This window comes from Fukomys damarensis, unplaced genomic scaffold (genome assembly GCF_012274545.1).
Source record: "Fukomys damarensis isolate Sample0158 unplaced genomic scaffold, DMR_v1.0_HiC HiC_scaffold_21, whole genome shotgun sequence".
Lineage (NCBI taxonomy): Eukaryota > Metazoa > Chordata > Mammalia > Rodentia > Bathyergidae > Fukomys > Fukomys damarensis.
This window is the reverse complement of record NW_022900933.1, coordinates 5,549,934-5,577,068: the sequence shown is the minus strand read 5'-3', so window position 1 is coordinate 5,577,068 and position 27,135 is coordinate 5,549,934. Positions and strand designations below refer to the sequence as shown.

Below are 27,135 nucleotides of genomic sequence, written 5' to 3'. Positions count from 1 at the left end.
CGGAGCATGAAGACTACCCAAGCTATCTGTGCAGACAGACACAAGACAGTGAGCGAATAATGCCAGACTATACACAGAGAAGGATGCGACGGCATGGTAGCCTATGCCTGAGCAGTCAATGTCCTCTGTACTAAAGATGCCATCTCTTAAGCTGGGATCCCTCAGGAAAATTTCCTGGAGGAGGTAAGTTGTGAGTCTGTAGGAAAACAAAACAGATTGGCAAGGAGCTGAGCTGGGAAAGCCGGCCCCACAGTACACAGGAGCCTGGAGCTGAGAATTAGGAGTTGTGGTTTGGGCACTCTCCTGGATCATTTTGGGGAAAGATGAATCCCTTGGTAGCACCTATAGATAATAGACCGCCCAACATCAGGATGACAGGGTAAAGTTTTACTTTTCTTTTCAACGGGATGTCGGTACACTGTCCAAACTCAGTGCCTCTCTAATGCTCACACTAGTCCAGGATTCCAAGTGAAATCACTTTGCTCCACCAGCTGGATCGAGACTTTCTCTCCCACCAAATTCCGTAACTTCTACTGTGCAATTTTGCTTGCACTTATCTTTCCTGTTATCCAAATCAGTCTCCATGGGAACACAAGTCCTACTTTACCACTTAGGTAAAGATGCAAGAATGGAAATCACAAGGCATGCACACAGGCAGCGATTACCTCTCATGAGGGCTCAGAGATGGAACTACAGTTCAAGCATCTCCAGCTATAATAGCAGTGTGTGTGTGTGTGTGTGTGTGTGTGTGTGTACTGGATCTTTGCACTGACCTACTTTTTTAAAAAAAATTTTGAGACAGTGTCTCACTAAGTCACTAAATTGCCCAGGCTGAGCTCAAACTTGCACTCCCCCTGCCTCAGCCTCCCAGAATGCTGGGATTATAGTCGTGCGCCACTGTGCCCTGCTAACAGCTCTCTTTCAGGACAAGCCATTTTCCCAGGGAGAGTCTGCTACTCTAAGCAAAGGTAAGGCAATAAAAGATCAAGGATGTCTTTATAAAGCCACAAACAGAGCAGCAGAGCACACCGGGCAGTTGGTCAGCTTTTGAATCCTTTGAAAGCCAGGAGAGCCACAAAGTTGCTAGCATTACATTTGCTATCAGCAGGCCAAGTGTCTCTTTTCTTAACCACAGAAACCTCAGTATTTGTAGAGAACAGGAAGAGAGGGACATCCTGGTAGACCAAGCCCTAAGGAATGATAAAAGAAATAAAGATGGGTAGAAAGGAGACAAGGCAAATCATGTTTCAAAATGTTCTTTTAAGAAGATTGTATCTCCAAAACACAAAATTATCCAAAGTCTTCTATCAGTATTCCCTAGGTTTGTTTATGCTTCTTTTCTTCCAGGTCCATCAGGCCCAGAATCCCTTAAAGATACTTTAGGTCCATAAGTTAGACATAAATAGCGGAAACCTGATCTTTAAGATAAAGGGTCCCATCTTTTAAAAAATGGCTCATGCCTTTCACCTGTAAATGGACCATTATTTTTCTGTGGGTGGCCATCCTTTTCTTGTAAGCCAAGAGAAGTAGAAACTTCCTGTGGAGTCACAAAGTCCATAGACTTCCTCTGCCAAAAACACAGAAATATTTTCTGCTCCAAACTGCAGTGTACCTCTCTCTTGAGGGCCTGCACTCTATTTCTCTGAGTGCATCCTTTAAACTAATAAATCCCTTTATGCCTCTTACTGACATGTCCAGAAAATCCTTTTTATGTGATGGTGATACAGGGATGATATAGGAGATGAAATCAGACCTCTAAATAGTATAAGGAAAATACAATAATTTCCAACCTGTTAGATGTCCGATATGCCGAGTTTGTGCTCTCTAAAATCAAAGACTGAATTCTAGGAACACAGAGGTTAAGAGTAGGAAATATTTATTGATAGGACAGCTTCTGAGAGGCAGGAGGGGTCCTGAATGGGTAGCCAGGGATCCCACTTTAGAGGGAAGTTTTATAGAGCAAAAACCACACGGGTATAACGTGGGTTAAGGCTATGATCACCCAATAAGGTCACAAGTGTCGTCACTTAGGTAATAGTGATCCAGTGGGGGAACCAAGCCACACAACAAGTGTGCACGGAAAGAACAAAGAACTTTTCTAAGAAGTAATGGATCCAGAGGTCCTGGCCACCCACCAGGGTGACTGGTGTCTCTCTAGACTTCTTTAGTCCAGGCGTTACCACCGATCTTGTCCTTTGGTGAAGTACGTATGCCTGGTTATTTTTGTCTTTATCTTGAGGCCTGGTATGCAACGGATGTGTCTCTGGCCATGGTTGTAATGCTTTTTAACCTTTTCCTGACTCTGTGGAGGGCCCAGCCCTATTCGACTGCCTGTGATATTTCTACCTGTCTATAATAATGGGAGACAGCAAACCTGCAGCTTACTTATTACACAGGTCAGGTGGTTTTAGGTTCTGTCACTGTTTTGGGGTCCATGCACAATTCTTGTCCCAGCAGGTGTCACTCCAGCCTGTCATCCCAAGCCATTTTCTGCATACCTTGTTCACTTTTCTCCTTCCGTTTGGAGCTCAACAAGTTGGCCAGATTCCCTCTTGGCTTGGTTTCCACACAAGCAGCTCCGAGGAGTCCTCTTCCTCCTGCTTCTCTCTTGGGAATCAGGCCTCGGAATGGCTTCCAGTGGCACTGAGGTCAGAGCTACTGCTCCCGCAAAAGCTAACGGCATTCTGCTCAGGAAGTGGATCCCTGCCTTCCCAGAACACAGCAGAGAAGAAGCAGCCTGCGGTGGGAGACATCAGACACGTGGGGGAGGCCTCTTGAGGGGGAGGGGTGCCTGTGGAGGGGCCGCCCTGTAAGCACAGCTGCAATGCTCTGCAGGAGTTTAGTCCACTGGAGCTTTGCCTGGCATGGGGGTGGTGACCGAGACTGAGTACTGACTATTAGCCGACTTCGGGTTAGATTCTCAAACCTGACATATATGAAGGTCCTCTATACCTCTTGTTAAAATGCAGATATCTTTTCTTTTTCTTTCTTTTTTTTTGAGGGGGGTGTGGTTTGAGACAGGGTCTCACTATGTAGTTGAGACTGACCTGGAACTCACTGTGTAGCCCAGGCTGGTCTCGAACTCACAGCGATCCTCCTGCTTCAGGCTCCCAAGTGCTGGGATGACAGGCGTGCACCACCACACCCGGCTCAGATCTCTTCAATAAACCTGGCTCAGAGCCTGCAGCTTTCTCAAGCTCCTCCTGATGCCCCTGGTCCCTTCTACATTTTGAATAACAAGAGGTTAGGTTTCTATTTTTTGCCTTCGTGTATCTCCAGCTGGGCTCTGTCATTTTGTCAAAACATTGTGGTAGGAGTGAAGGCCTCATTACAGCCTCTTGAATCATCCATTGTTAAAGCTGTGTTTTGCAAGTACATTTAAAAGGCCCCTCCCCATATTTCCCCATTGTGCAAGAAATCCATCTGCAACAAGATACTGTGGGCAAGTGAGCCACTATGCAAAAACAATTCTTTTGCCCAGACCAGGTGGCTGCTGGGGTAGAGAACTGACCGTGGTGGGGATGACAGCACCCGATGGTACTGACTCTGCAGCGGGTGGGGAGCACCCGGTTGCAGCATTTCGCCTCTTGCTACTTTGCCCCCCAAGGTTTTCGGGAGGTTGAGGAGGAAGAAGCTGAACAGAAGCAGCAGGCAGAGTTCTACAGACAGTGGAGATTGTTTTCCATTCACTGGCACAGGACATCCCACACCTTTTGCAACAATTTAAAGGACAATTTCCTTCTCGAGAGTGCCCATGGGGGGATGAGGAGGAGGCTGGGAAGGAGGAACAGGGTGGTATTCAGAGTGTAAGAGGACTTCTCGGCTTCTAGAAGCAGCAGACATCAAGTACAGGCCACAGGGTGAGGAGGAACAGTCAACCCCTTAGAATCATTTTCTACCAGAGGCAGACGGGGCTCAACCACCACCAACCCCATTTGACAGAGGAGAATCAAGGCGGTAGTCAATTCAAGTGACTCTCCCTAAACTGCAGAGTGCAAAGGCTAGGCTAGGCCAGAACACTGACCTCTCCACACAGGGAGAAAAGGCCCCTTGGCTCTGGGATTGCCTGGGAAGGGAAAAGCACTTGCGGCCACACAGCCAGGAGCCCAGCTGGTTATTTCTAGATTACTGAATGTCAAAAATCCAGGCTGCTCCTCCCAGTGGCCTCCACTTGTCAGACCAAATCAGGGCATCTGCATGTCAAGCAGGGGAATCAGCTGACTACAGTAGCAGCCCTGAGGCCCCATCCAGACCCACATGGTGCACTTGACCGGGCCCTGCTGCGTCCCTCATGGGGCACGAATGCAGTGGGCCCAAGAGCAGCTCTCTGCCTGCCGCAGCCTGGGTCACTCCTGAGCACAGTCTGCAGCCTCTGCTTGCCTGGATCTTCCCTGGGGCTGACACCAGCTCAGCAGCCCAGCTTTGGTGGAGGGTGACCACAGGAGCTGGGCTCTGACCCCAGCCGCCTTTTGGGCTTTTCTGTGACCTTTTTGGAATTTCCCACCTTTGCTTGCTTTTCTCCTTCTTGGCACAACTCTCACCCTGACTCCAATTTCCTCTCTAGATGAAAATCACGGGGCTTGTGTCTCTGCGGAATCAACACCGTTTACAGGAATAAAAGCAAACTCCAGTCCTGAGCACTGCCCAACTGTCAGAACACCGACTGGCTGGGCTTTGGACATAAACACTCCCCTTGACCCTCAGGAGGCTGACAGTCTCCTGGGCAGAACAGCATGATGTTTTCATGCTGTGACCTCGTGATGGGTTGCGTAGGACTTTGTGAGGTGAAACGGTGTTTGGCCGAAAGACTTTAGACATGGCAAGGGGGCCTTCTCTCAGGTCTTACAAGGTGCAGGGAAGGAGAGGGGCAGAAGCAGCATAGGATGAGCTCGAGGGCAAGCAAAAAAGAACTCATGGGCCAGAGAGAGCAGACTTTATCCGGACAGAATGCAGGGATTTGGAGGGGTTGAACTGAGACGCTGCCTTCCTTTCAGGTTTGCTTTCTTAGGTGGACTGGAGGCAGAATGGCTGCAGGCCCCTGTGTAGGGGCAGCAGCTCCTCAAAGGTGGCCGTATTTTCAAAAGCAGGAGCCATCTTCTCCAGCACAGGACAACCAGTGGACCTGGTTCTCCTCTGCTCACACCCACCGCTGCCCAGGTGCCCTACTCCACCCCTGGGCTCCCTGTACCCCACCGGCCCTTGCCCAGCCTTTAGGTCTGATGCTCGGTTGTCTGAACTACCTATCCGCGCTCTGCTTTCCCAATCCCCAGTTACTCATTTGCTCCTTTGAAGTGGGACTTTAAGAGAAGGAGAAAAAACAAGTCTCCCCAACTGTAAGCAGTTTCGCTCAAACTCCCTCTCTCCCTAAGGCTGTTGTTAACTTTGTTCCTATAAGTAAGGTTTTATGACCCCTCACTTCTATGAAATCCTGTTTTATCCACCAAGATATGCTAAGTTGCAAAGCTGTCACTACTTCATTAACTGCTTTGGATCTGCTTCTGGAAACTCATGTGCCCACCCGTAGGAAGACCAACCGCTTTGGCCACTTATATAAAACTAGAATCTCTTCCTTGTCTGGGGCTCAACATTTGGATACAAGTCCACTGGGCTGGTGTTCTGTACCTAAGTAAATCTTTCTGTTTCACCCATTGGTCTCTCCAATCACTTAAATTCTGCAACACCTTGACTTGGTGAATATTCAGTGACTGCTTAGGCACAAGGTGATGTGCTACTTATTGGAGGATTAAAAACAAGAAGATCCCCCAAAGCTCAGAGCTTGTCCGCTGGTTCTAAAACTTGCCCATGCTTCAGAATCACCTGTAAAGTTAAAAAAAAAAATACAGCCAGTTGGGCTTCACCCCGGGGCTGTCTGAATCAGAATGCCCAAGCGCAAGTTTCAGGAACCCATATTATTAAACATCTCCTCCAGGTAATGTTGCTGAGCAATCAGGACCCTCAGAGAAACACTGAGCTGAAGTTTCCCTGGTGACTTTTCCTCTGCATGGATGAAGAGGAGTCTGGCTCCTGGACACAAGATAGTCGAGGAGTCATCAGAGAGGAGGGCAGGACTGTGCTTGGAAGAGGGAGCTGTGAGCCTGGGCCTGCTCACTGGCCTTCAAGGAACAGCTGGCATGGATGAAGGCAGGGAGAGCAGGACACTGTGGAATGGTGGGGTGGGCTGTGCCTACTGAGGGTAAGAGGTGCCTCTTTCACTTAAATTATACAAAATTCTTCTGTTTTAGTAGCACTTGATTACTCTGTTCAAGTACAGATGGCAGCCAGGATGAATAAAAGCAATCATCCTCCATGCTGTGTGCAAGCTCATAAGTTTTCACCAGTTTAGTCTGAGTCCTGGGACAAACTGAAGCTAAGCGGGGCTGCTAATGCACTGTCTTCAAAAACAGCCTTTGGTCACTCTCTGAGGGACTCGGGGAAGAGCAGTCCTGTTGGATCACACCCGCCACCTCACACCCTGTGGGACAGGCCTTCATGGAGCTGGAGAAAATTAATTTCTTCTAGCCAAGACTGTTCCCAGAAAGCTAATTGTTGTGCATGTGTTTGTTGAGAGCTACTTCTGGGTTAGGTTCAATACAGCTTCAAAAAGGAATATATTTACAATCTACCTGGGGAAGACAGAACACAATTGTGTGTAAAAGTAAATAAATATAAAACTTCAATATTTCAGACAACTCTATAAGAGTCTGGTTTTGGCAGTGCTGGGGATTAAACACAGGCTCATTTATGCCCTTCTTTTATTTTTTATTTTTGAGATAGGGTCTCACTAAGTCACCCAGTTGGGACTTAAGCTTGTGATCCTACTGCTTCAGCCTCCCAGAGTGCTTAGATTACAGGAATGTGCCACCAGAGCTCCTTAGAGGGTCATGTGTCTATCCAAGGTACTAAATTCCAACCACTTATCCAAATAGCAAGCATTAGAGAATACTCTGGGTGACATTTAGAAATTCAAGGCAAAGCCTCTGGCCTCAAGAAGCTTACAGATCCTATAGGAAGATAGGACCCCGAAGTACGCAATGAAAAACAGATGGCACCGGCTGGGAAAGGGGTGTGATTCAGTTTCAGATGAGCAAGTGATTCAGCGTCAACGCTAAGCGTCAATAAGATTTGTACTGAAACATCCAACTCTTTTCACATAGATCTGGGCAACTTTCCGGAAGTCAGCTTTGGAAGAAGGGAGGGTAATGAGCCAGGCAAGAGGCAAACCCTGTGAACCCATTGGAACCCCAAGACTCAGTTCTTTGCATTTTCTTTCCAGAGGGGAACGGGGGACTCTCAGAATGAGTGACCTCTGGCTGGTACCCTTGGGCCCCAGCTTGGATCATGCCAGGCTGCCTCCTGGGTCTCCTCTGCATTCCCAGTGTGGCTCCTGTGCAGAGCTGAGCCCTGGTGCCAGGACTTTCTTGGATCCTGCAGGCCGATGGGGGAGGGAGACAGCAGGAGTGACCGTGCATCAGAAGCTGGTCAAAACCTCAAGGGCTGCTTAAAACCCAGTCTTGCTGGCTCTGCTTCAGAGTTCCTGCTACAGTAGTCCTTTCGTGGGGCCTGAAAATTTGCATCTGTAACAAGTTTCCAGATGTGGCTGATGAGAACCACTGCATTAGACTACAAACAAAAAGTGACAGGGAGACAAAAAGGGAAAATGCATAAAGGCAAGTGGGAGGAAGGACAGGGAAAGAGTAACCATGTCGATCAAGGAAGGAAATGAATTGCAGGGACTGGGAGAGTCTCCTCTCCACCTTTCATCCTCCCTGACCTAGAAGACTAGGAGTTTCCCAGGAGCACACAAAATCTCCTGTCTGTTGGGGGTGGGCACTTGGGCACTTGCAGGGGTTCTGGGAGCCAGCATTAGAAAGGCACAGAGTTGCCGCCTCTCTCAACACCTGCACTTCTACTCCTCTGTCCAGAGGGCTGCAGGTTGCTCCGCTGCCTGCCCTCCTTGGGGCGTGGGCAAAGGAGCCTTGGAGAGTGTCCACAGTAATCTCACCCAATCTCTCGCTGTTGCTGTGCACTCACCCAGGGCCAGTAAGGCCAAGGGCACTGATACCTTCTAGGGACCGTTCTCCCGAGTCATCAGTGATGATGCAGTGTATTCAAAATCACCAGGGCTGAGTGTGGGTCTCTCTATCTAACGTGGAGTTCAAACGGAAAGGCGTAGCCTTGAGCCGGACAGGGGAGGAAGAGGCAGAGAAGAGAAACACATTTAGCTTGCTCTCTCAGTTGGAGCTAAAAACTCAGGAGCTGATCTGAAATGACCACCTCTCCAAGTCCACTCACTACTGAACCACTTTTATTTGGCAGGGAGAAAAATGAAGTCTCAAACGGGGCCCAAAGCTGTTCAAGGGGCAGCAGCAAGCTTAGGAGGAGCTCACAGATTAGCCCACTGAGAAGGCAGAAGGTGGAAACACCCCAGGGCAGGAAGAGCACAGCTGGAACTGTGGCCCCACTGCCGTCCCTACAATCCCCGAGGCAGCCCCTGGACCTGCAGGCTGGCCGAAGAGCCGCCAGATCTCCAACCAACCGCCAACCTTCTCTGCACTTCCCAGACCCTGCTGGCTCTGCTAACACCAGCGGAGCTAAATGCAAACCATGCTGCCCGGCATGTAGAGATTACTTGCAGACACGTTTTATTGTTCATGCGAGCTCCAGACAAGAGAATTAGAAGCTGTGCAAGATCATCTATTATCATAAACCTAAAAGTATTTCACAAAGACCCGTGTAGAGCCTGGGCAGAGCCCTGCGTTGCAGGCAGTGCTCCCTCTCCCTGGAGAGATGGGCGAGGCCCTGGACACGCTTCCTGAAGCCACAAGGAAAGCTGATTCACCACCAGCTGCTTCCTGGAATTGCACCGTCAGGCTCGCAGTGAACGGTATTTTTCCAAGGTGATCAGAGCTTACAACATTTCCTGCTCCACCCCCATTAGACCTTCCTGTAAGTTAGAGCAGAAAGTTACTCAAACCCTAAATTCCTGAGCAGCCAGGCATACGATTCCAGATGCAATGTTTCCAACATGCCTTAAAATCCCTCTTGGGACCTGGGCTCCAGTCACCACCACGGCCTTTGCACTTCCCAGCCGGAGCTGCACTTGGTCTGGCAGGCCGCTGAGTCACGTGGAAGGCGGGGTGCAGCTCCAGGCAGCCCGGAAGAGCAGGTTCGCCTAACAGGATGGTCAGCTGAGAGAGGAGCGGGGACTTGAGCTTGCTGTGACCCCACATTGCACAAAGATGCTTTCTGTGGTCCTGTCCAGCTCTCCAGATGATCTGAATCTGCCTCCTTTTCTGCTGTGGAAGTGCCCCTGCTTCTCTCTGCGCATACAGGAGACTGGGTCCTCCCCTACCTTTGCCAGGCAGTGGCCTTCATTCAGTAAGAAGGTCCTAGAGGATTCTCCAGAGGGACAAGGGTGAGGAGAGATTCTGGTTTCATCATGTTCTCCCTCTTCACAGACTGGGGCAACCCCAGCCCCAAATCCTTGGTTCTATTTCCTATGTTCACCCCTTCTTGCAAATGGAAGGCTAACAAGGGAGGGGTTATCTAAAGAACACAGTAGATGGAGCCTAGAAATAAAGGGCTGCTTCTTGAAGTACAACTGAACCCCTCTTTCCTCTAGGATGGACTAGCAAAAGGTTCCCCTCTTCTCCTTCCCTGACTGATGGCTTGTGGACTCTTTAGATGGAGAAATTCTTCGCAGAAGGACCCTGCTTTTAGAACACATCTGTCCATTATACTCAATGTTACTGTAATTTGTATTGAGAGTTAGGAGTTTATAATTTGCCCTTTTTATCTTTATCACAATCTTGTGAAGTGAATATTATTACTACTGGCTGAACATCTTTAATCCAAGAATCCAAAGTCCCCAGTGTTCCAAAATCCCTGTTTGGCCAGGTGTGGTGGCACATGCCTGTAATCCCAGCACTCGGGAGGCTGAGGCAGGAGGATCGCTATGAGTTCAAGACCAGCCTGGGCTACATGGTGACTTCCAGATCAGGCTCAAATACATAGTGATACCCTGTCTCAAAAAACAAACAAACAAACAAACAAACAAACAAAAAATCCCTGTTTGAATGCTGACATTCTGCTGCTGGGAACATTCCATACCTGACCTCATGAGGTAGGTAACAGTCAACATGCAGGCTCACTACAAATATTACCTTCAGTCTATGGGTATCAGGTGTATATAAAACATAAATTTTATGTTTTGCTTGGTTCCCACCCTGAGATATCTGTGAATATTCCAAAACCAGACAAAAACCTAGAACCTGAACCACTTCTGGTCCTAAGCATTTGGAGAAGAGCTACTTAACTGATACTGTCGTTAACAGACAAAGGGAGCAAGAATTGGGAGGGCTTAACAGCTGACCCCAGATGAATGCATAACTCACTTTCACATCTGGGTTTCGGGACTCCCACAACTACATCCTTCTGGGTCCACAGTAGTGTGTGTTTGGCAGTTACAGTTGGCCAGTGCTTGAAACTGAGGAGACAGCTGTGAACTCAGGGAGTGAGTTCTCAGAATCCCAGATGGGACCCTAAGAACTGCCCACTCTTAATGCTGCTGGTTTTCCCTGTGGGTGCTTTACCCTAAGGTTGTCCATTTGCTGGGAAAGCAGGCTGGGTCCACCACGACTGGTCACCTGATAAACAGCCTTCCTTCTCCTCCACCGCTCAAACACTCCCTGATCCTTTACTTTCTTCTCCATCCTTGTCCTTCTGGGAGAAAGAACCCTCCTCCGGTCCCAGGATATTAAGTCATCATTTATCTAAGATATAGGCTCAAAGTCACTCATCCTGTACCTAGACTATGAATCTCGACCTCCAGAGTGCTTCAAAAATCCCACTAATCCCAGCAGCGGCTCCGGGGGCCTTTCTGGGGCTGTGGCTCCGCTCCCATTTCCCAGAGCAAGTGGCTGGTGTTGGGGCTGATCATTTGGCCCTGCACTGGCCAGTGGGACATGAGGACAGAGGCCGCGAAGCTCCTAGGACAGTTCTCCACATTTGACAGGAAATCCCGGGACTCAGGGAATCTCTTCCTGTCTCTGGAGCTTGATGTCTGTGTGGGAGCCGAGGGAAGGGAAGGAGCTTGGTTTAGGGAGTGGTCTCCGGACAACTCACTTGATTCCCCATACTACTTTCTGAAGAGTTAATATTCTCATAGTCATCATGACCCCATTTACAGAAACTAAGGTTCACCATCCACTATGCACCCTCCCCAGCCCTTCCCAATGACAATATCCAGCAGGGCACAGCCAGGCTGAGTCTAGTTCTGCTTGGTCCCAAACACCATGGTTTTCTCACTATTCCCAGGGATGTGTTGGTAAACTTTCTTAAAAATGTAGATATACGTTATAATAACGTGTGTGTGTGTGTGTGTGTGTGTGTGTGTGTATAAAGTTCTGCTTTTTAGAACTCACCCATTTCCATGGTGTACAGATTCCCACCACAACCAATTTTAAGCCACCATCATGAGCCAAGGGAGCGTTCACTTGGGTGATGTGTACAGTCTGCTCTTGGGAGACCGTGTGAACCACCTCCAGTAGGGAATGGGGCAAATGCTCACACCCAACTTTTGATGCTAAAAATGGTTTCCCTTAAGCCCTTTAGCACACGGCTCCCTGAACAGATCTTTACGATGAGTTCTATAGTGGTCGGCAGGGTGCTGAGCTCTCATTCCTAAAAGGCAGAACAAGCAGGAGGAGGTGCAAAGAGTAGGGGTGAATGCGTCTCAGGGATTTCCTGCGGCCTCCACTCCACGTTGCCAGTTCTGTAAACAGAAGTCCCAGGGAACTTCTGAAAAGTATTCTGCATGATGGAAGGCCAGGGGCCTCTACCATTTATTCGATCTCCTTGACATCTGAGCTGCATGCATTTGTACCCACGGCTGAGTCCCTTGGCCAGGTGGAGGCCAGATTCATGACTGTGTGGTTCAGGAAAGCAGCAGGGGTCTGGGCATGGCGCCAGGCCCACCCGCAGGCCAGGGAAGGTGGTGCAGTTAGTTGTGGTTTGTCTGCTGAGTCCACCCCCGGCTGTGGCCTGCTGGCGTCTCAGGTTGGAAGAGGCCTCTTGTCTTTCATTCCTGCCCAGAGCTGCAGACCTCAGATATTTAGTCAGTGCCTTCCCTCCGAAGGAAGTCTACCACACACTTGGCACCTCCATGAAAAAGCTCATTTTTATGCTGAAACTAATTTCACAAACCTGGTCGCAGCCTGAAATACCCCATTCTCACCACTGGGTCTTATGTTACAGGACTACTCCCTTTCTACAGAGCAGGTATTGCAGCCAGGACAGACCAGCGTGTCTGTTTCCTTCACTGTGTCAAATACCTGAGAAAATCTCCTTATATGGAGGAAAATTTTATTTTGGCTGAATGTCAGAGGCTTCAGTCCAAGGTCATTTGGCCCAGTTACACGAGTGGTGGAGGAAGACCATTCACCTGTGGCAGCCAGGACGCAAAACAAAACAGGAAAGGGCTGGGATCCCAGTGTGCCTGCAAGGGTGCACCCCAATGACCTCACTTTTCTCCACGAGACCCCACCTCCCAGATGCACTCTCACCTCCCAAAAGGGCCACCTTGGAGACCAAGCATTCAACACCTGACCCTTGGGGACATTCAAGCTCTAAACACAGCAACCAGGTCGTGCTACAGGGACAAACAACAGCCAAAGTCTCAGCAGCATTGAGCGACAGCAATACAACTGGTCATGATTATTTTTTCCTCATTCAAAAATATCCATCAAGGGTTGGCTGGGGGCACATACTAATCACTTGGGGATCAGACTGTCACAGCTCACTCTCTCTTATCTGGCCATTCACTGGAGGAAAACATCTCCTGCTAACGTGGAAAAGTTCCAGTTTGCAGCTGATGTACACGGTGCTGCCCTCAACTTGCTAGCTGGAGCTGGCAGTGTTTGGAAGGCAGCATTAATGACCACCTTGATGGCTTTTCACACACAGATGGTCTCAACTGAAGAATGCGTCCACTGAACTACTTTTCAACTCTGAGGTGACAGGAAAGTGATGCGCATTCAGGAGAAACTGTACTTGCAATTTTGAGTTTTAATCTTTCCCCAGGAAATAGTTTGTGCACAATTCTTTCTTCCGGTGCTGGGCAGCAGCCCGTGCAAACATGAGGGGGGTAACTGAGAAAGTGTGCTGTGTCGTTAGGGTGCGCAGTAGGTCAGGTACAGCGCACGCACTCTGGATTTACCATGTTTTCAACTTGCAGTGGGTTTATTGGGAAGTACTTCTCAACTGAAGAGAATCTATATTTGCAGGTGGTGATGATGTAGGGCTGCTTTTCTTGAGGCTGACCCTCAGTCACCTCCTCACTTGCCGTGGTACACATCCTCAGGCTCTGTATCTCTCCATGGTGGTGGTGTCTGGAGTTGAGCCCAAGTGCCAAGGCCAAGTGCAGTGGCGCTTACCTGTTCCTCATCTGGGACACCACACTGGAGCCTAAGATTGTATTTTTATTTATTTTTGGCAGCTACAGCAGCTTGTTGTATGACTACTAGAATATAAACTCCAGATGGTGGAAACTCTGACTCTCTTGATCAGTGTTTTGTCTCCATCACTTAGAAATAGGGCTGATAAATCCTAAGAAATATTTGTTGGATGAATAAATATATTGGATATATTTTCTTTGCCTCTGTCTAATTTTTTTCATTTTTACTGTCAAGTCTGATTGACTCTACTTGTCCTGATATGATTAGCTTTTCTGGACCCAAGTCCAACTTGTTTATCGCTTAGAATTTTTCCAGCATAGAAATTCCCTGTTCTGGGATCTGAAAAAGCTAATTGTTATCAGGACAAGATGAAGGCAACAGTGCAAAAAGGCTGCTTAACTCTTGAGTTAATTTGGGTAAACAACATATAACATCTGTAGATTAAGATGCAAATTCCATGATTGTGAGAATCTTTGAGTATTTTTCACTCTAGTCTTTTCAGCAAAGCAGAATGTATGGAATACAGCAGGTGTCTCAGTGAATACTAGTTTGTCAAATTTGCTTGCCTCTATCAAAATCTCTTGGGTGGGCACAATCCCATTGCTCCACTGTTGGATTTTTGTGTTTGGCCATGACACTGAAGGTCTGAACTCTCAAATAAGATCAAAGAAGGACCGGGAGTGTGTCTGCTAATTCAGGTGGAGGTGGAATGACCCAAGGTCGCCACCATTCCAGATTGACACGAATCTATGAATTGCCACACAGAGTAGCACTGTGTTTTGAATCCAGCTTGGTCACAAGGCAAAATAAGGTGAGACTTTGCCATGTACGTTGCTGAAGTTGAACTGAGAAACCTGTTACCTGTCCTTGATCAACCAGTGTAGTAGTAATCATGAAAGAAAAATGAGATTAGACTTATTCTTTATAAACTTCTGCAGTTCTACAGACCAACACTTCTTCCAGTGCTTTTGTAATTTATGTCACTGTTTAAGTAATTCTGTTATATGATTTTGCCTACACTCACCTGAGTGCTTTAAGTGATCTCTCTACCCAGGGCTGAACTTCTTTTTATTAACAAGTATCAGACCTTTTTCATCTGGAAAATTATGCTCTTTGGGAAAAAGAGCAGAGTTGAATCCTGATTTCTCTTTCATCTTCATGTGCTCTATTATCAGATGCTAGAAAGAGGCTTGTATTTCTTGTGTTGATTTTGCCTGTAAAAAGCTTCTTTCCCATGTATGAATTATCATAAGAACCTCGAGAGGCAACCACGATAGTACCTGACCACAGGGATAAGTGACATACGAGAGCCAAGGAGGGGAGTCTTTGGGTTGAGCGAGCACACAGAGGGTGCAAAGGTGAGCTCAGTATGAAGGGAGCCCAGAGATGGACCAGGAGAAAGGCAAGTGCTGGAGGCTGGTGTACGACAGGAGTACTATGGCAGCGGTGTCTAGCGGCAGAGGCTGACTGACCAAATCCCTCTGCTCATTTTAGGCATCAGAGCAAAGGCTGGGGGCGCTTGAGATGTTGTCCAGGTTATTTCTGGCAGCACTGGGTCAGAAGACTAGAGGACTAGCTCCCATCTCTATTGGGAAATGTCTCCCAAGATTTTTGATCTTGCCCCCTGCCACCCACTCGGATGTTCGAATGCTCTTGGTGCCCACAGTCCTGGCTTTGTCCAGCCCACTTCTTCCAGCTGTGGTCCAAGGCCTTGGAAGAACGCAGGCTCTGTGGGATAAGAACTACCCTGTTGGGATGAGGACACCATGGATGGTCCTGAAGGGCTATTGCATGGGGACAGGGCTCTTTCCAGGAAGACTTCCCAGAACTACAGAGGCTCTTATTTTCCTAGAAAGCTTCTTCACAGATAGCTCAACAAGGAAGGAGAGACCCCCGGTTCTGTCCTTGGCTTCAAACTCTTAGACACCTCCGGCACACATCTTTCCCTCGCAGCACTGGCTTGGCAGCCTAGTGAGTGTCTGCAGTCCACGCACTGCTGATGTTAGGTGTGGTCTTTGTGCTAATTGGTCAGTAGTGAATTCCATGCAACTTCACATTAAATCTAGTAGGACAAAAGAACTGAAAGGCTGGAGAGAAAAGCCATTTAGGAAAACCAAAACCTCCTAGCACAAGTTTTTTAAAAGTATCCTGAGGAGGTTTTGCAGCCAATAAGAAAAGTAACTCCTTCTGATTTGGAGCTGGCCCAGCACCTGCATCCAATGAGACAGACAGCCTGAAGGACAGGGGCGTCCCATTCTGTCCATTTTCCTTCACAAGCCACAATCCCTTGATTCTCTGTGCATTAGCTGATGGTAACATAGCTAGCAAGCCCGTACATTCTGTCTTGGCCCTGTAGTGAAATGCCTGACATTTCTGATCATAGTAATCCCTACAGTATTAACACAGGGCAGTTGGCTGATACCCTTACTCCATTTCACAAATGAGAACACCGGATTGGTGAAACGACCAAGTTTGCTCAAGAGCACACAGGAAGTGTGCATTCAGTGCAAGGCCAGTACCTTACCAGGTGGTGTCCTGCCTCTAAGGGTACGGGGGGATGCTCTCCTAGGCAGTCTGTTCTAGAGGAAGAGCCAGCCCAGGGTGATGAGAGAGATGCAGAAATACATGGATAGCAAAGGTGCCTGTCATGTCTAGGCTCTGAATGAATCTATAAAATAAATATGCACATCTAAATTTTATGTCATCTTGATGGTTGAAAAACTGGCTAAACAACAGGTTTGACTCCGAAAATCAAGCCGCTGAGGGAGAGAGCATAGAACCAACTTACTGCATTGGGGAGGGAATAAAGAGTGAGGGAGTGAGGGTGAAGGAAACAGCAGGCAAGAGAGTGGGGCAGAGTAGAGACAGCGTGAAGCCGGTTGGCTCCCTGGGCTTTGGTTCTAATTCAACACAGGAAGAAAGGGAGACTACAAAGCTCTGCTTATAGCTGCCCCCTGCCCCCCCCCCCCCGTCTAACCTGCAGCTTGGTTCACAGGAACTTACGACCGACCCCCCCCCGTAACCTGCAGCTTGGTTCACAGGAACTTACGACCGGAGAGCTCACTTCCACGGTAAATGTTTAAGGTCGGGTCTGAGTCTTATCCTTGGATGGCGTAAAATGAGAAGTTGTAGAAGCCAGGGCGCCTCTGAGTCAGGGGCAATCGCAGTGGGCCGTCTGGTCATTCTAAGTCAATACTGCCACATAAGCAATGAGGGTGAATAAACAAAAGAGAGGGCCTTGTGGCTCTGGCAACCAAATGGTCAAGGCCAAATTGCGGCCAGGAAGTCTGTGAGGTATTGTGCACCCAGCTCAGGTCAATGCTTGACTCATGCAGTGCTACTGGTTTTGCTGTTTTCTTTGCAGCCAGGTCACTTGAATCTGTGGCTCTGACCGCGGACCTTCAAGCAGCCTGCCTTCTTCCTCCTCCTGCCTCGCCCTATCAGCAAATGGGTGACAGTTACTGAAGCATGGAGAGGCCTCTGGAGGGCTGGGGAGAGGACTGGAAACTCCACCAAGGTTCAGAGGTTACCCCAGGGTTTCCAATGCGGGTTACGCGATCCTGCCCCCCAGGACCCAGGCTATTTCCTCTTCTTCAGAGCGGTCAAAGTCCCACTTGCAAAGTCCCACTTGCGTCACCTTGGCCTGCCCCACTTCCTTTCAGCAGATGAGCAGCCTGGGCGCTTGATATGCAAATCATGCAATTTCACCGAGGGAATGACTAATACTGCCCTGCCTGGCTCGCAGTTTATCCTATGCTCCCTGCTAACCCCAGGTTTCACAATTTTAATTGCTCTTAAAACCCCATAAAGGTAGGAAGAGAATTGGCTTTAACAGAAAAAACCAGCCTAATTTGAGCTAACAGTAGGGACTCTGGAACTAAACTGCTTAGTCTCCATTCTGGCCCTATTGCATTAGTTGTGTGACTTTGGGTCAGTCAGTCTCCCTGTGCCTGAGCTTCCTCATCTGTACAATGAAGATGTGGGTAGCTATCTCATGGGGGTACTGAGTAAGTAAATACATTTAAAAGTATGCTGGTCCGCACAGGTTTTGGAGTTTGCTCAGACACTCAAGGCCACATACTGGTCTGATTTAGTGTGGGACAGCTTGGGAGAGGAGGAACAAATGGGTGTGGAGGTGAAGACTGTTGGGAGGAGAAGAGGAGGACGATAAGGAGCCTTTTCCCAAGGGGCAAGATGGTCCTGAGGGAGCCGGGGGCCACAGAGTGACCTGGTCCTGGCCTCTTCACTGCCCGCTGAATTCAGGGCCATGACAGCCCCTTCTGGGGGAGTGTCCCGTGGCCAGCCTGCCCCAAGAAGAGCGAGTGGGCAGCCCTGTGACCCCAAAGAAGGCAAGGCAAGAAGTGCTGCACAAAAAGTGTGCTCTACACACTGTTCATTCTGGAACACAAAAAAGAACTCAAGACAGACTATCAGTACTGGGCAGGTCCTCCTCACCCACTCTATCCCCCAACCTGTGGAGTTAGATGGAAGTTACATTCTAGCTAATCCTACCACGTAACCCTACTACCACGTAACGCTCCAAGGAGCAATCGCTAAGCAGCCAGCTTCTCCTCCACCTCTTCCCTTGCTCTGGTGGCCTTGGGTCAGAAGAAGGGGACGCCACCGAAGGTCCACCCTAGGTGGGTGGGTGAGAACCATTCTGTCCAGCACTGAGGTTCCCAGGGTTTGCTCGCATTTGGAATAGAAGTGTAAGTCAGTAAGAGACAGGGCATCCATTTCCCAGATGCACAGAAGCACACTTGAGTCTCTCCTCCCGGGAACTTTCCTTGAGACAAGAATTCTATCTAGTCTGCTCAAGCTCTTATTTTGATTGGAAATCTACTCTCCAAGTACGGAGAGATGAAATCCTTCCAGACAAAAACAAAATTCCCCTTTGTTACAAAACGTATTTATTTCCAGCCACATAAAATTCTCCAATGTCATATTTGGTTATACATTATCAGGTCTGTTTTTGCTATATTCCCTGTTTACAGGATCCATTTCTACTCATTACAGTGTATATTAAACAAACTTCTTTCTCTCTGACAACATAAGTTAAATAAACTGCGTGCGTGTCTTCAGTCTTGAGTCCAGGGCGATGTGGACATGGTCAGATTCCACAGGGCAGCAGGCAGCAGGCAGCCAAGCGAGTGCCCGAAGTTCACCGGCTGCGGAGGTGAGGGGCCTGGCAGTGACCCTTCTGTGAGCAACAGTTATGTGCAGACAAAGAAACGCGACATTTGTGACGTGGAGAGGCATTTCACAGAATGCAAACACTGTTCAGGTAAATTAAGGAACCCAGGAAAAACGGACGCTTCATGAAGGCGGAGCTACCATTTACATTACTGTGGACAGTGCACCTTTTCACTGGACGCTCAATAAATATCTACTAAAGGAAAGCCAGGGTCTGCTGTGGCAGTTGTCTGGGTACCAACATCTGTTTTCAGTACTGGGCTTTGAGTAGGGAGTTTGAAGGACACCAGTGTTTGCTTCTTCAAAGTAAATTGGAAGAGTCCATCATTCTCTTTGGAAAGGAATCTTTCATTTCCCCGAAGAAAGCATTTAAATTCTTCATTAGCCTTTAGAGTCTTCTTGTAGACTGCACTGTGGGGCTTAAAGAAAGGACTGTGCTTCACTGGATTAACCAAGGGCACCGAGTTGTCCACAGAAAAGTTTGATTTCTATCTTGAAGTAAAAAAAAAAAGCCTGTTTGCCTCAGAATTTCTGGAACCTACTTTATTCTTCACATATTTGCTCCTTTTGGTTCCTGTTACTGTCCCAAGTAGCCATGGAATCTCACAGGTTAAGCAGTGATGTCTTCATCAAACCTCATTTCTGCATCAACTCTTTCCAGGGCTATGGCTCTCTCTGGACTTTAGAGAGTTGATTCTTGGAGTTCCATTTTTCACGAGGCTGTGAACATCTGCTCCTTGAAGGTAAGACTGTGTTCTAAGGCAGATGCTGGGGAGTCCCCACAAAGAAAATTCCTGGGAAGTCTTTATTCCCTTTGGACCCTCATACTGTCTGTCCTTCCCTGTGCAAGGCTAGGGCTGCAAGTCAGGAGACACATAGGAAAAGTTTCTAAACTCATCCTGGTTAATCATAGGAAGATGTCCCTCATCAATTGGAGTTAAAACTGGCTCTTCTTTTATGAAGTCAGGGTCAAAATTACTGACATCTTCTCGGGATTTCTGTCAAAAAAAAAAAAAAATGGAAACAAGGGTCAGACTTTATGCATTTGAAGCTTAACTCATCTTGCCTGGGACTCGGTCCAGTCCGGCGACTTCAAAGAACTGTTCTGCAGCTTGCTCATTGGTATTATCTACAGGCACAATCATTATGATTAAACCTGCTTTACAGCAATTCCACTGCGTTTGCGTACTATTAGAGCATTTGGTAACCATCAATTCACTAATCCCAAGAAAACCCTGCTGAGCAGGCCAGCTTTCCCCTGGAAGACTAAGGAATTGATTTGGTCTCTCAGACTGGACGGCTCACTCCATCTGTATTCCCTATTTCAGCAGAGGTCCTGCTTCCCAGCCCACCTCACTGAGGGCCACCTGAGCTTGAATTTGTCAACTGAGGTTGAGGAAGTGTGCACTCACTTGAAGAGCTGTTCTCCAGAGACTTTTGGGAAACGCTGAGCTGAGGGAAAGCCCTCCTCTGCTGTTACTCACCAGGTGGATGTGAATGCATTCTGTCCTGTGGGACTGGCTGGGCAGTCAGGACCTCAGCTTCCAGCCTCTGGAAGCCAAGCTTTGCCTAATCCCACAGAAGCTGGCGGGGGCTGGGTGGCTACCCATGGAAGGGATTGGCTTTACCTGTGCTGCCTGTGGTCCAAAGGCTAACAGGCTGTTCCAGGTTAGGCCTACTGTCTGTCTGGAAAAGTTGTACATACTTTTATATCTTTATGAACTAATGCTGACAAGATCATTTGTACCAGCGTTCAACCTCTAGCTTCTAGCATCTGACTCAGTAATTTTTCTCTCTGCCTTAGACCAGCCCCCTCTTGTCCATGACCCTCGATCTGCTGCTAGGGTTCCCACTATGGATCTCCTACCTACAGACAAACCAGAGCTCAGCTCTTGGAGCAAAGGCTGGCTCATCCGAGGGGTACACAGCTTAGACAGGCAGCCCCAGCGCTCTCAGGATTTGACCAAAGGGGTTTGGCCTGGGCTGGCTGGAACTTGGCCCCACAGTAGCTACTGCAGACTCGGGCCCTGCAAACCAGGAGTGAGGTTTAGTGAAAGAGTATCTCACACCTGTTCTACTTTCTTGGGGCTAGGGAAAGGCACATACAGCCCCGGGCTCAGGAACATGAAGAAACTGGCTAGGAACAATGACTTAGTTAGCCAAACTCTTTTGGAGAAACCAGGCATCTGGACCTGAGAAGATTTTAATTTAGGTTAAAGGGGGATGAAGCCAGAGGGGAAGATTCTGTAAGAAGTAACCTGAGTGCAAGGAGAGATGCTGTCTTGGGAGCAAAGAGCCCAGCCTCCTCCACGGGGAGGTTGTCCTGTAAGGTGTGCCTGGGCACGTCTGCTCTCTCATTCCATAAGAGACACCTGCCCACTGGACTTGGCTCATCTGAAGGAAAAGGAAGTCGACTGCAGAGGTCTTGACACTTACAATTCTGGGTCGGAAAGGCGGTTCTAGCTGGCGATTGTTCAGCTGGGCCCAGTCAATTCCCTTAAAGAAAGGATGTCGCAAGATAGCGTGCTCGCCTCCCTGTGTCAGGCTGCCCAGGCGCATGGTGGGATTCTTGGTCATGAACTGAAGAGAGAAAAAGAGAGAATCAACCATTCCTTCATATCCAACAGCCAGGTCACAAGACAGCAGGCATCAGCCCTGGCAGAGGAGCCGGCGGGAGGCTTTCCGGCTGATCTTGCTGAACTAGCTGGATTTTCCATCACGGGCAGCACAGCCGGTATGAATCATGCCTTAGAGGCACAAGTGCTTGCGTGGATTTAGGGCTTTGCCCGCTTCCATTTCAGACGTGGCCACTCAACGAAGGCTGAAGGGTCCAGGTTTCATTTCTGTAAACACTACGTATTTTTCTTCCTTTTCTAAAGAAGCTTTTTATAAAACAGTGTATCTTCTCCAACACAGCCGTTGTGGGCAGCAGGCATCTTACGAATGGAGCTACTTTTAGGAACAGCTGTGCCATTCTTCAGAGAGACTTGCCCAGCTGGCCAGGACTCCTGCTCTCTGCCTAGACCTCAGAAAGAAGAGGGAGAGCCATTATTTCTGAAGATTCGTGTGAAGCAGCAGTAAGGGTGAAAGCTTAAAAGTCTGACTTCTGCAAACACAGCACTGGCCACCTTATACAAAAAAGATATACAGTTCTAGAGGACTAAGATTTTTTTCTTTAAGGCGCCTGTGTTGTCTCCATTTTCAAGTAGGTTTCATGACTGAGACTTTACTGCTGCATAGACCAAAAACTAAGTAACAGCATGCATTCGAGCAATACCTGTATATAAATCCTCTATCCTTCCATCAACAAGGAAATTTCCTTGGTGCTCAGCTCCTATCCAGATATTTGGGCTAAGTATGCTTTTGCAAAGTGAACTCCGAGAGGATAATTCCATTTTCTTGGCCAGAATGTGGTCTTCTACTTTTAAAAAACACAACTAACTTAATTTTCCATTTCCAAAGAAGTTGCCTTGGATAAAAAAGTTTTGTTTTTATTTAAATCAAGTTATCTTTAAACTGATTTATGACAACTTATGCTGCACGCTAAGTGTCCCTTTCCAAATTTGACTTGTGGATATAGGACAAAGGTAATGCTGTATTTGTAGATATTGTCTTGGGGCTGAATTTAGAGAGTAAATAAGGAGAAAATCCCACTGGTGTAGACATGGAAAGGTAATACTTAGAGGTGGCCTCCCATGCCACATGGCTGAGCTGTAGAGCCTCTGGCTTTATGTCAGTACAGATGAAAACAATAATACGGAGCGAAAAGGCTTCAAGGTTTTCTCAAAAAGCACCAAAGGGGAGCTAATAAAAAGTGAAGACACCATGAGGTCCGATGGCTTCTCTTCTCTCCAAATGACAAGGAATTAACCACTTCCCTGTCCAATCACTTAAATACAAGATGACCAAAAAAACTGCATATTTTGGTGTTATTTTTTATAACAAGAAATATAAAAATGACAATTTTATCAAGTTTATTCAACACAAGAACTGACTGGCTGAAAGGACACCAAGTTGGGCAATACCCGGGAGAAACAGTACTTAAAACACACTGCCTGAGTGCTGCTCTGGGTAAACCGTTAAGGGGCTAAAGGCCTTAGGGGCTACCGGGCTGGAGGTAGGGCCCAAAATAAAATAAGCATTCAAAGCTGTACAGGTCCAAGCAGAGCGGTTTCCATTCCAGGCTCTTACAGTCATCAATGTGGAGTTGGGAAATAAATGTCTTATCGGTTGCTCCATTCTCTAAGACCTCAGAGTTCATTGAGTTTGAGCTCTCCTTGGATAAAGTTTCATCTCCAGGAAAATAAGAAGGGGAAAGTGGTACAAAACAAAATAAAAATGAGTAGATTCTCTTCCTGGGAAGGTCAGTGGGATATAATCTCGGATAGATAAGCAAGTACTATTTTAAGAGCTAATTAACAAATAACAATGCTGCAAAAAACCTCAGGTGACAAGGACAACAGAACTGACCCAGGTGGCCTGTGGGAAATTCCCAGGCCTGCCAATGATGTGGGCAGAGGACATCTTGTGAAAGTGCGGGAACAGCTTGTCGTGGGCAAGAGGAACAGTGCAGGACTATATGCCAAGGTGGCAGGAGCCCTGGTGACTGGGAGGCTTCGTCCATTCTTCCCTCTCCTGGCACTGCAGGAAAGACGTGGCCCAAGGACAGTCAGACCGAACCGTGGTGGCTCCTCCCAGGAAAGCCACATCCCGGGAATTGGGGACGACAGAAAAACCCTTTGACTAGCTCAATACTTTCTTGTGAGTTTCTATAAATCCCTATGAATAAGCAAACAGGTTTGTTTTGTTTTTAATATCTTGGCTTAAGCTGTTCAGGTGTATCTCTCTCTCTCTCTCTCCCTCTCTCTCTCTCTCTCTCTCTCTCTCTCTCTCTGTCTCCTCCAGTAACGGGGCTGAAGCTCAAGATCTTATGCTTGCCAGATAAGCGTGATGCCACTGAGCTAAATTCCCAGCCTTTCCTTTACTTAAAAAAATCTTTTACTCCATTTATGAAGGCTTACATGGTGTCTGTTGAATGCAAGGCAGCACACTGGGCTTTGGGGTGTTTGCAGGTGACAAAGACAGTGTCTCTCCATTGAGTCCAGAGATGGGAGAAGAGGCAGGCGAGTTCTGCAGTACACAGTAGGATGAAATGAAGAGAGGTTTAGATAGAGTGCTGGAGAGGAGGCCTGGGAAGAGGCCCAGGAAAGCGCACTGGGGCGAGAGGCAGGCAGGCAGCCAAGTCGAAGAAGAGGTGGGACCTGACGGAGGGAGAGGATGAAGAAGACAAGCACGGCTCAGCACAGGGCACGAGCACACAGACGCACACAGCACCTGTCGTACGACCCAGCCGCTGGCCACAGCCGGCCCTCAGGGTGGCTGCAGAACTGTGCAGCGGGCTGGACTCGTCAGGAGTGCAGGAGGAGGTGAGAGACAAGAGCCACCCTCTGATCTGGGAGATGACCCAGGCTGTGGGGTCACAGTTAACCCCACGTGGAGAGGCGAGGATGGGTGGCGGGTGAACACTTCGTCTGAGAACAGCTGAGTTCAGAAACTCAGAGAGCTTCCAGTTAACGGAGGAGGAAGATGGAAGCAAGCCCTAGAAGGCGTGTGGGAGAGGAACGAGCACTACCCATCTGGGGCTGTGGTCAAGGGCCAGAGCCCAAGATCACACATCCTCCCACCCGCTTGGGGGAGAAGTGGGGCTGAGGAGAGAAGCGAGGGACAGAACAGCGGTTAATACTTGCAGTATTTTTGTCAGGAAACAGAGACAAAACAGCAAACCTGTTCGGAGATTATGAAGGTTTTCTAATCAAAATGGAGTCACTTGTCAAACCCTGACCAACACACAGACAGAGCCTGGAGGACACGAAGGATGAGCTCCCATGCACGCATCTGGTGACAAGACAGCCATGGAACTGGACACAGAAAAGGCTTCTTCAAGGAGGTTTTGCCCCAAACGTCCTGCTCAACCTTGGAGTAACGCTGCCCTTGTTACTGAGCCCACCGTCAAGGGTTATCATGCAGGAGAACTGCTGTGAACCTCCTCTCTGCCCTTTAGAAACGTCCCCTTGCCCCACCCTCTGAATGCGTCCCTGTTCAGTGCAGATCTCCGTTTTCCCACTGCAGTGTCAGTTCCTGAAGAACTGTGTTAATCTCTGGGGAATGAATCTCTGTTTGTTTCTTAGGTGACTAAAGATCTCATAGTCTTACCAAATCTGAGAGGCCGAGGGGCTCAACTTTGCTGTGAAAAGAAAGCGCACTGGGGCAACGAGCAAGCAGGCAAGGGTCAGAGAGCTGCCGCTCAGAGGGGTGAACTCTCTCAGAGCACAGGCAAGATCGTGAGTGTGCTCGGAGACAGACGGGGAAAGAGGGAGGGAGGGAGAACAAGAATGTGGATGAAAGAACGGAGACCAGCCCAGCGCTCAGACACATTTCATTTAGTCCATGTAATATGTTTTAAAAGAAATTTTAATTACTTGTCAAACACTGAAAACTAGGAAACGTCACATTACACTGAAGTCAGGTTTTCCAACCTCTCTTGGAAAATGTGATATTCTAGAACACTGAGCCTAGACTATGTCATCATAGAAAATGACCTGGAGCCAAGCAGCAGCTGCCTCTTTGGGGGATACAGATCCCCAGCAGGCCACTCGTACCGAGACTCCCTACCCTCAAACCTGGCTGGCTTCACTTCCTCCTGACCCTTGGCACAAAGTGAGAAGAAACCTGGGTTGGCAGCTGCAGGAGCTCAGGAGGAAGCCAGAGAGGGATGAACACTACGAACAGAAACAGGACCAAAGCATGCTGAGGAGCAAAGGAGGGGAGAGGGGGTAGAGAAGAAAGGTGTGGGTGTGGCTTGCAGCCCTGCCAAGACACAGAGATGGGGAGCTAATGAAGGAGGTCAGCCTGTCACAGGCCCAAAATCAATCACAGTACACACTGGCGGCTGCGTGGTGTCTCGTCATCCTACGGCGGCCACAGGACTCCCCCGGTACGCCATGTTCCTTCTCCCATGCGTGGCGACCTTAAAGTGCTTTTGCAGAAAACTTGCTCTATTTGCTTACTTCCCTAACAGGACCCAGATGCCAAACAAATCAACGACAATGCTGTTTAGAGCAATCACTTTTGTGTCTAAACTCACACTCAAAATCCGCCTCACCCCAACTGACCTCCTCCCCGAACGTGGCCCGAATGGGAACACTGGCCTGAGAGGAAAGTGATGTGACTTCACGAGCGACTCTGAACACATTACTGAAGGCAACAGAATGTTCCAGGGCCAACAAAAGCACTTTCTAAGCTGCAGAGCGTGAATGAGGAGCCAAGGGGGAGAAGTCTGGCTCCACTGAAAATGGAGGTCTCACGCTGGACAGCAGGACAGGACTCAAGGGCTCACAGGCCACTCTGCATTCCCTTCTTTCTGAGGGCCTCGGGAAAGTGGACCTGGACCAGAGGACACAAAAGCCATGAGGCACACCTGGCTCTGACAGCGAGACCCCGTGCACTCTTCTCCAGGCTGCTGAGGATGCAGGAAGAGACGATCAGCCAGGCACCTCCCAGGGGCAGCTGGAGAGGACAATGTATACCATGGCGTGGGCCAGCTTGGAAAAGAAAGCTCTGGGAAGACTACAATCCAGAGAAAGGTACCTGAAGGGGCTCTCCTCTGAGACGGAGAATACACAAGAGAACGGTCAGGTTCTGGGTCCGTTACACCGTCCCGGCACTGAGGAACTGGGCGGCTATACACAGGTTTCCTCACTTCTCGGGGCCTAAGATCAGCTGTGAAATGGAGATTTCCCTGTCCTCAGCAGGTTCCAATGGGAACATAAAGTCAATGTAAAGTACCTGGTGCGAAGAAAGCCTTCGAGAAACAACTACTCGTACTAGAATCTTTTAAAAACACTTATTGGCGCATCTTTTTCTACCTTAAGACTCTGAGAGAAGAAACTAAAATCTGAGGCCAGCCGTGACCCCGGGGCTTAGCTGGCCTCTGCCGCTGCAGCCAGGAAAAGATAAAACAAGATTTGTTTCTGTTCTTGAAGGCCCAGGCTCCAACCATGGGGTTGTAGCAACAGTCTTTGGAAAACAGTCTGCTGACAGCAGATCTTTTCTAAGGCAATCTTGAAACAAGAAAACAAACAATATTCAGAATTTTAAAGTGCAACTGTCTCTGTGTTAACAAGGAAGGGAGACATCAAGTGTTGGAAGCTGGGTGCGAAGGAGCCGATTCTTGGCCAGTCTGGCGTCAGGTCCAGGACTGATCATGTCATGGCTTGTGCTATGCAGGAGGATCACAAGTTGGAGCCTCGCCGGGGCAACGGGCAACTTATGGACTTACTGAGACCCTGTCTCAAAGTAAAACATTAATAAAAAGGGAAGGCTGGGGGTGTAGCTCAGTGTGAAGGCCCTGGGTTCAATTCCCAGGACCCAGTACCAAAAAGAGAGAGAGAGAGAGAGAGAGAGAGAGAGAAAGGTTTAAACTAACTCC

At 48.4% G+C, this 27,135-nt stretch overlaps 1 protein-coding gene across 1 annotated transcript in view; it reads right to left on the bottom strand.

Annotated features, from left to right (window-relative positions):
• Positions 1 to 18,349: 18,349 nt before the first annotated feature.
• Prkch (protein kinase C eta) overlaps positions 18,350 to 27,135 on the bottom strand; it is a 204,188-nt gene continuing 195,402 nt past the window's right edge. The window contains exons 13-14 of the mRNA XM_010605735.1: positions 21,084 to 21,227; positions 18,350 to 19,645 (exon numbers count right to left, since the gene is read on the bottom strand). Coding sequence (XP_010604037.1) covers positions 19,499 to 19,645; positions 21,084 to 21,227 — 291 coding nt within the window. The 3' untranslated portion in view covers positions 18,350 to 19,498. The remainder of the gene's footprint in view (positions 19,646 to 21,083; positions 21,228 to 27,135) is intronic.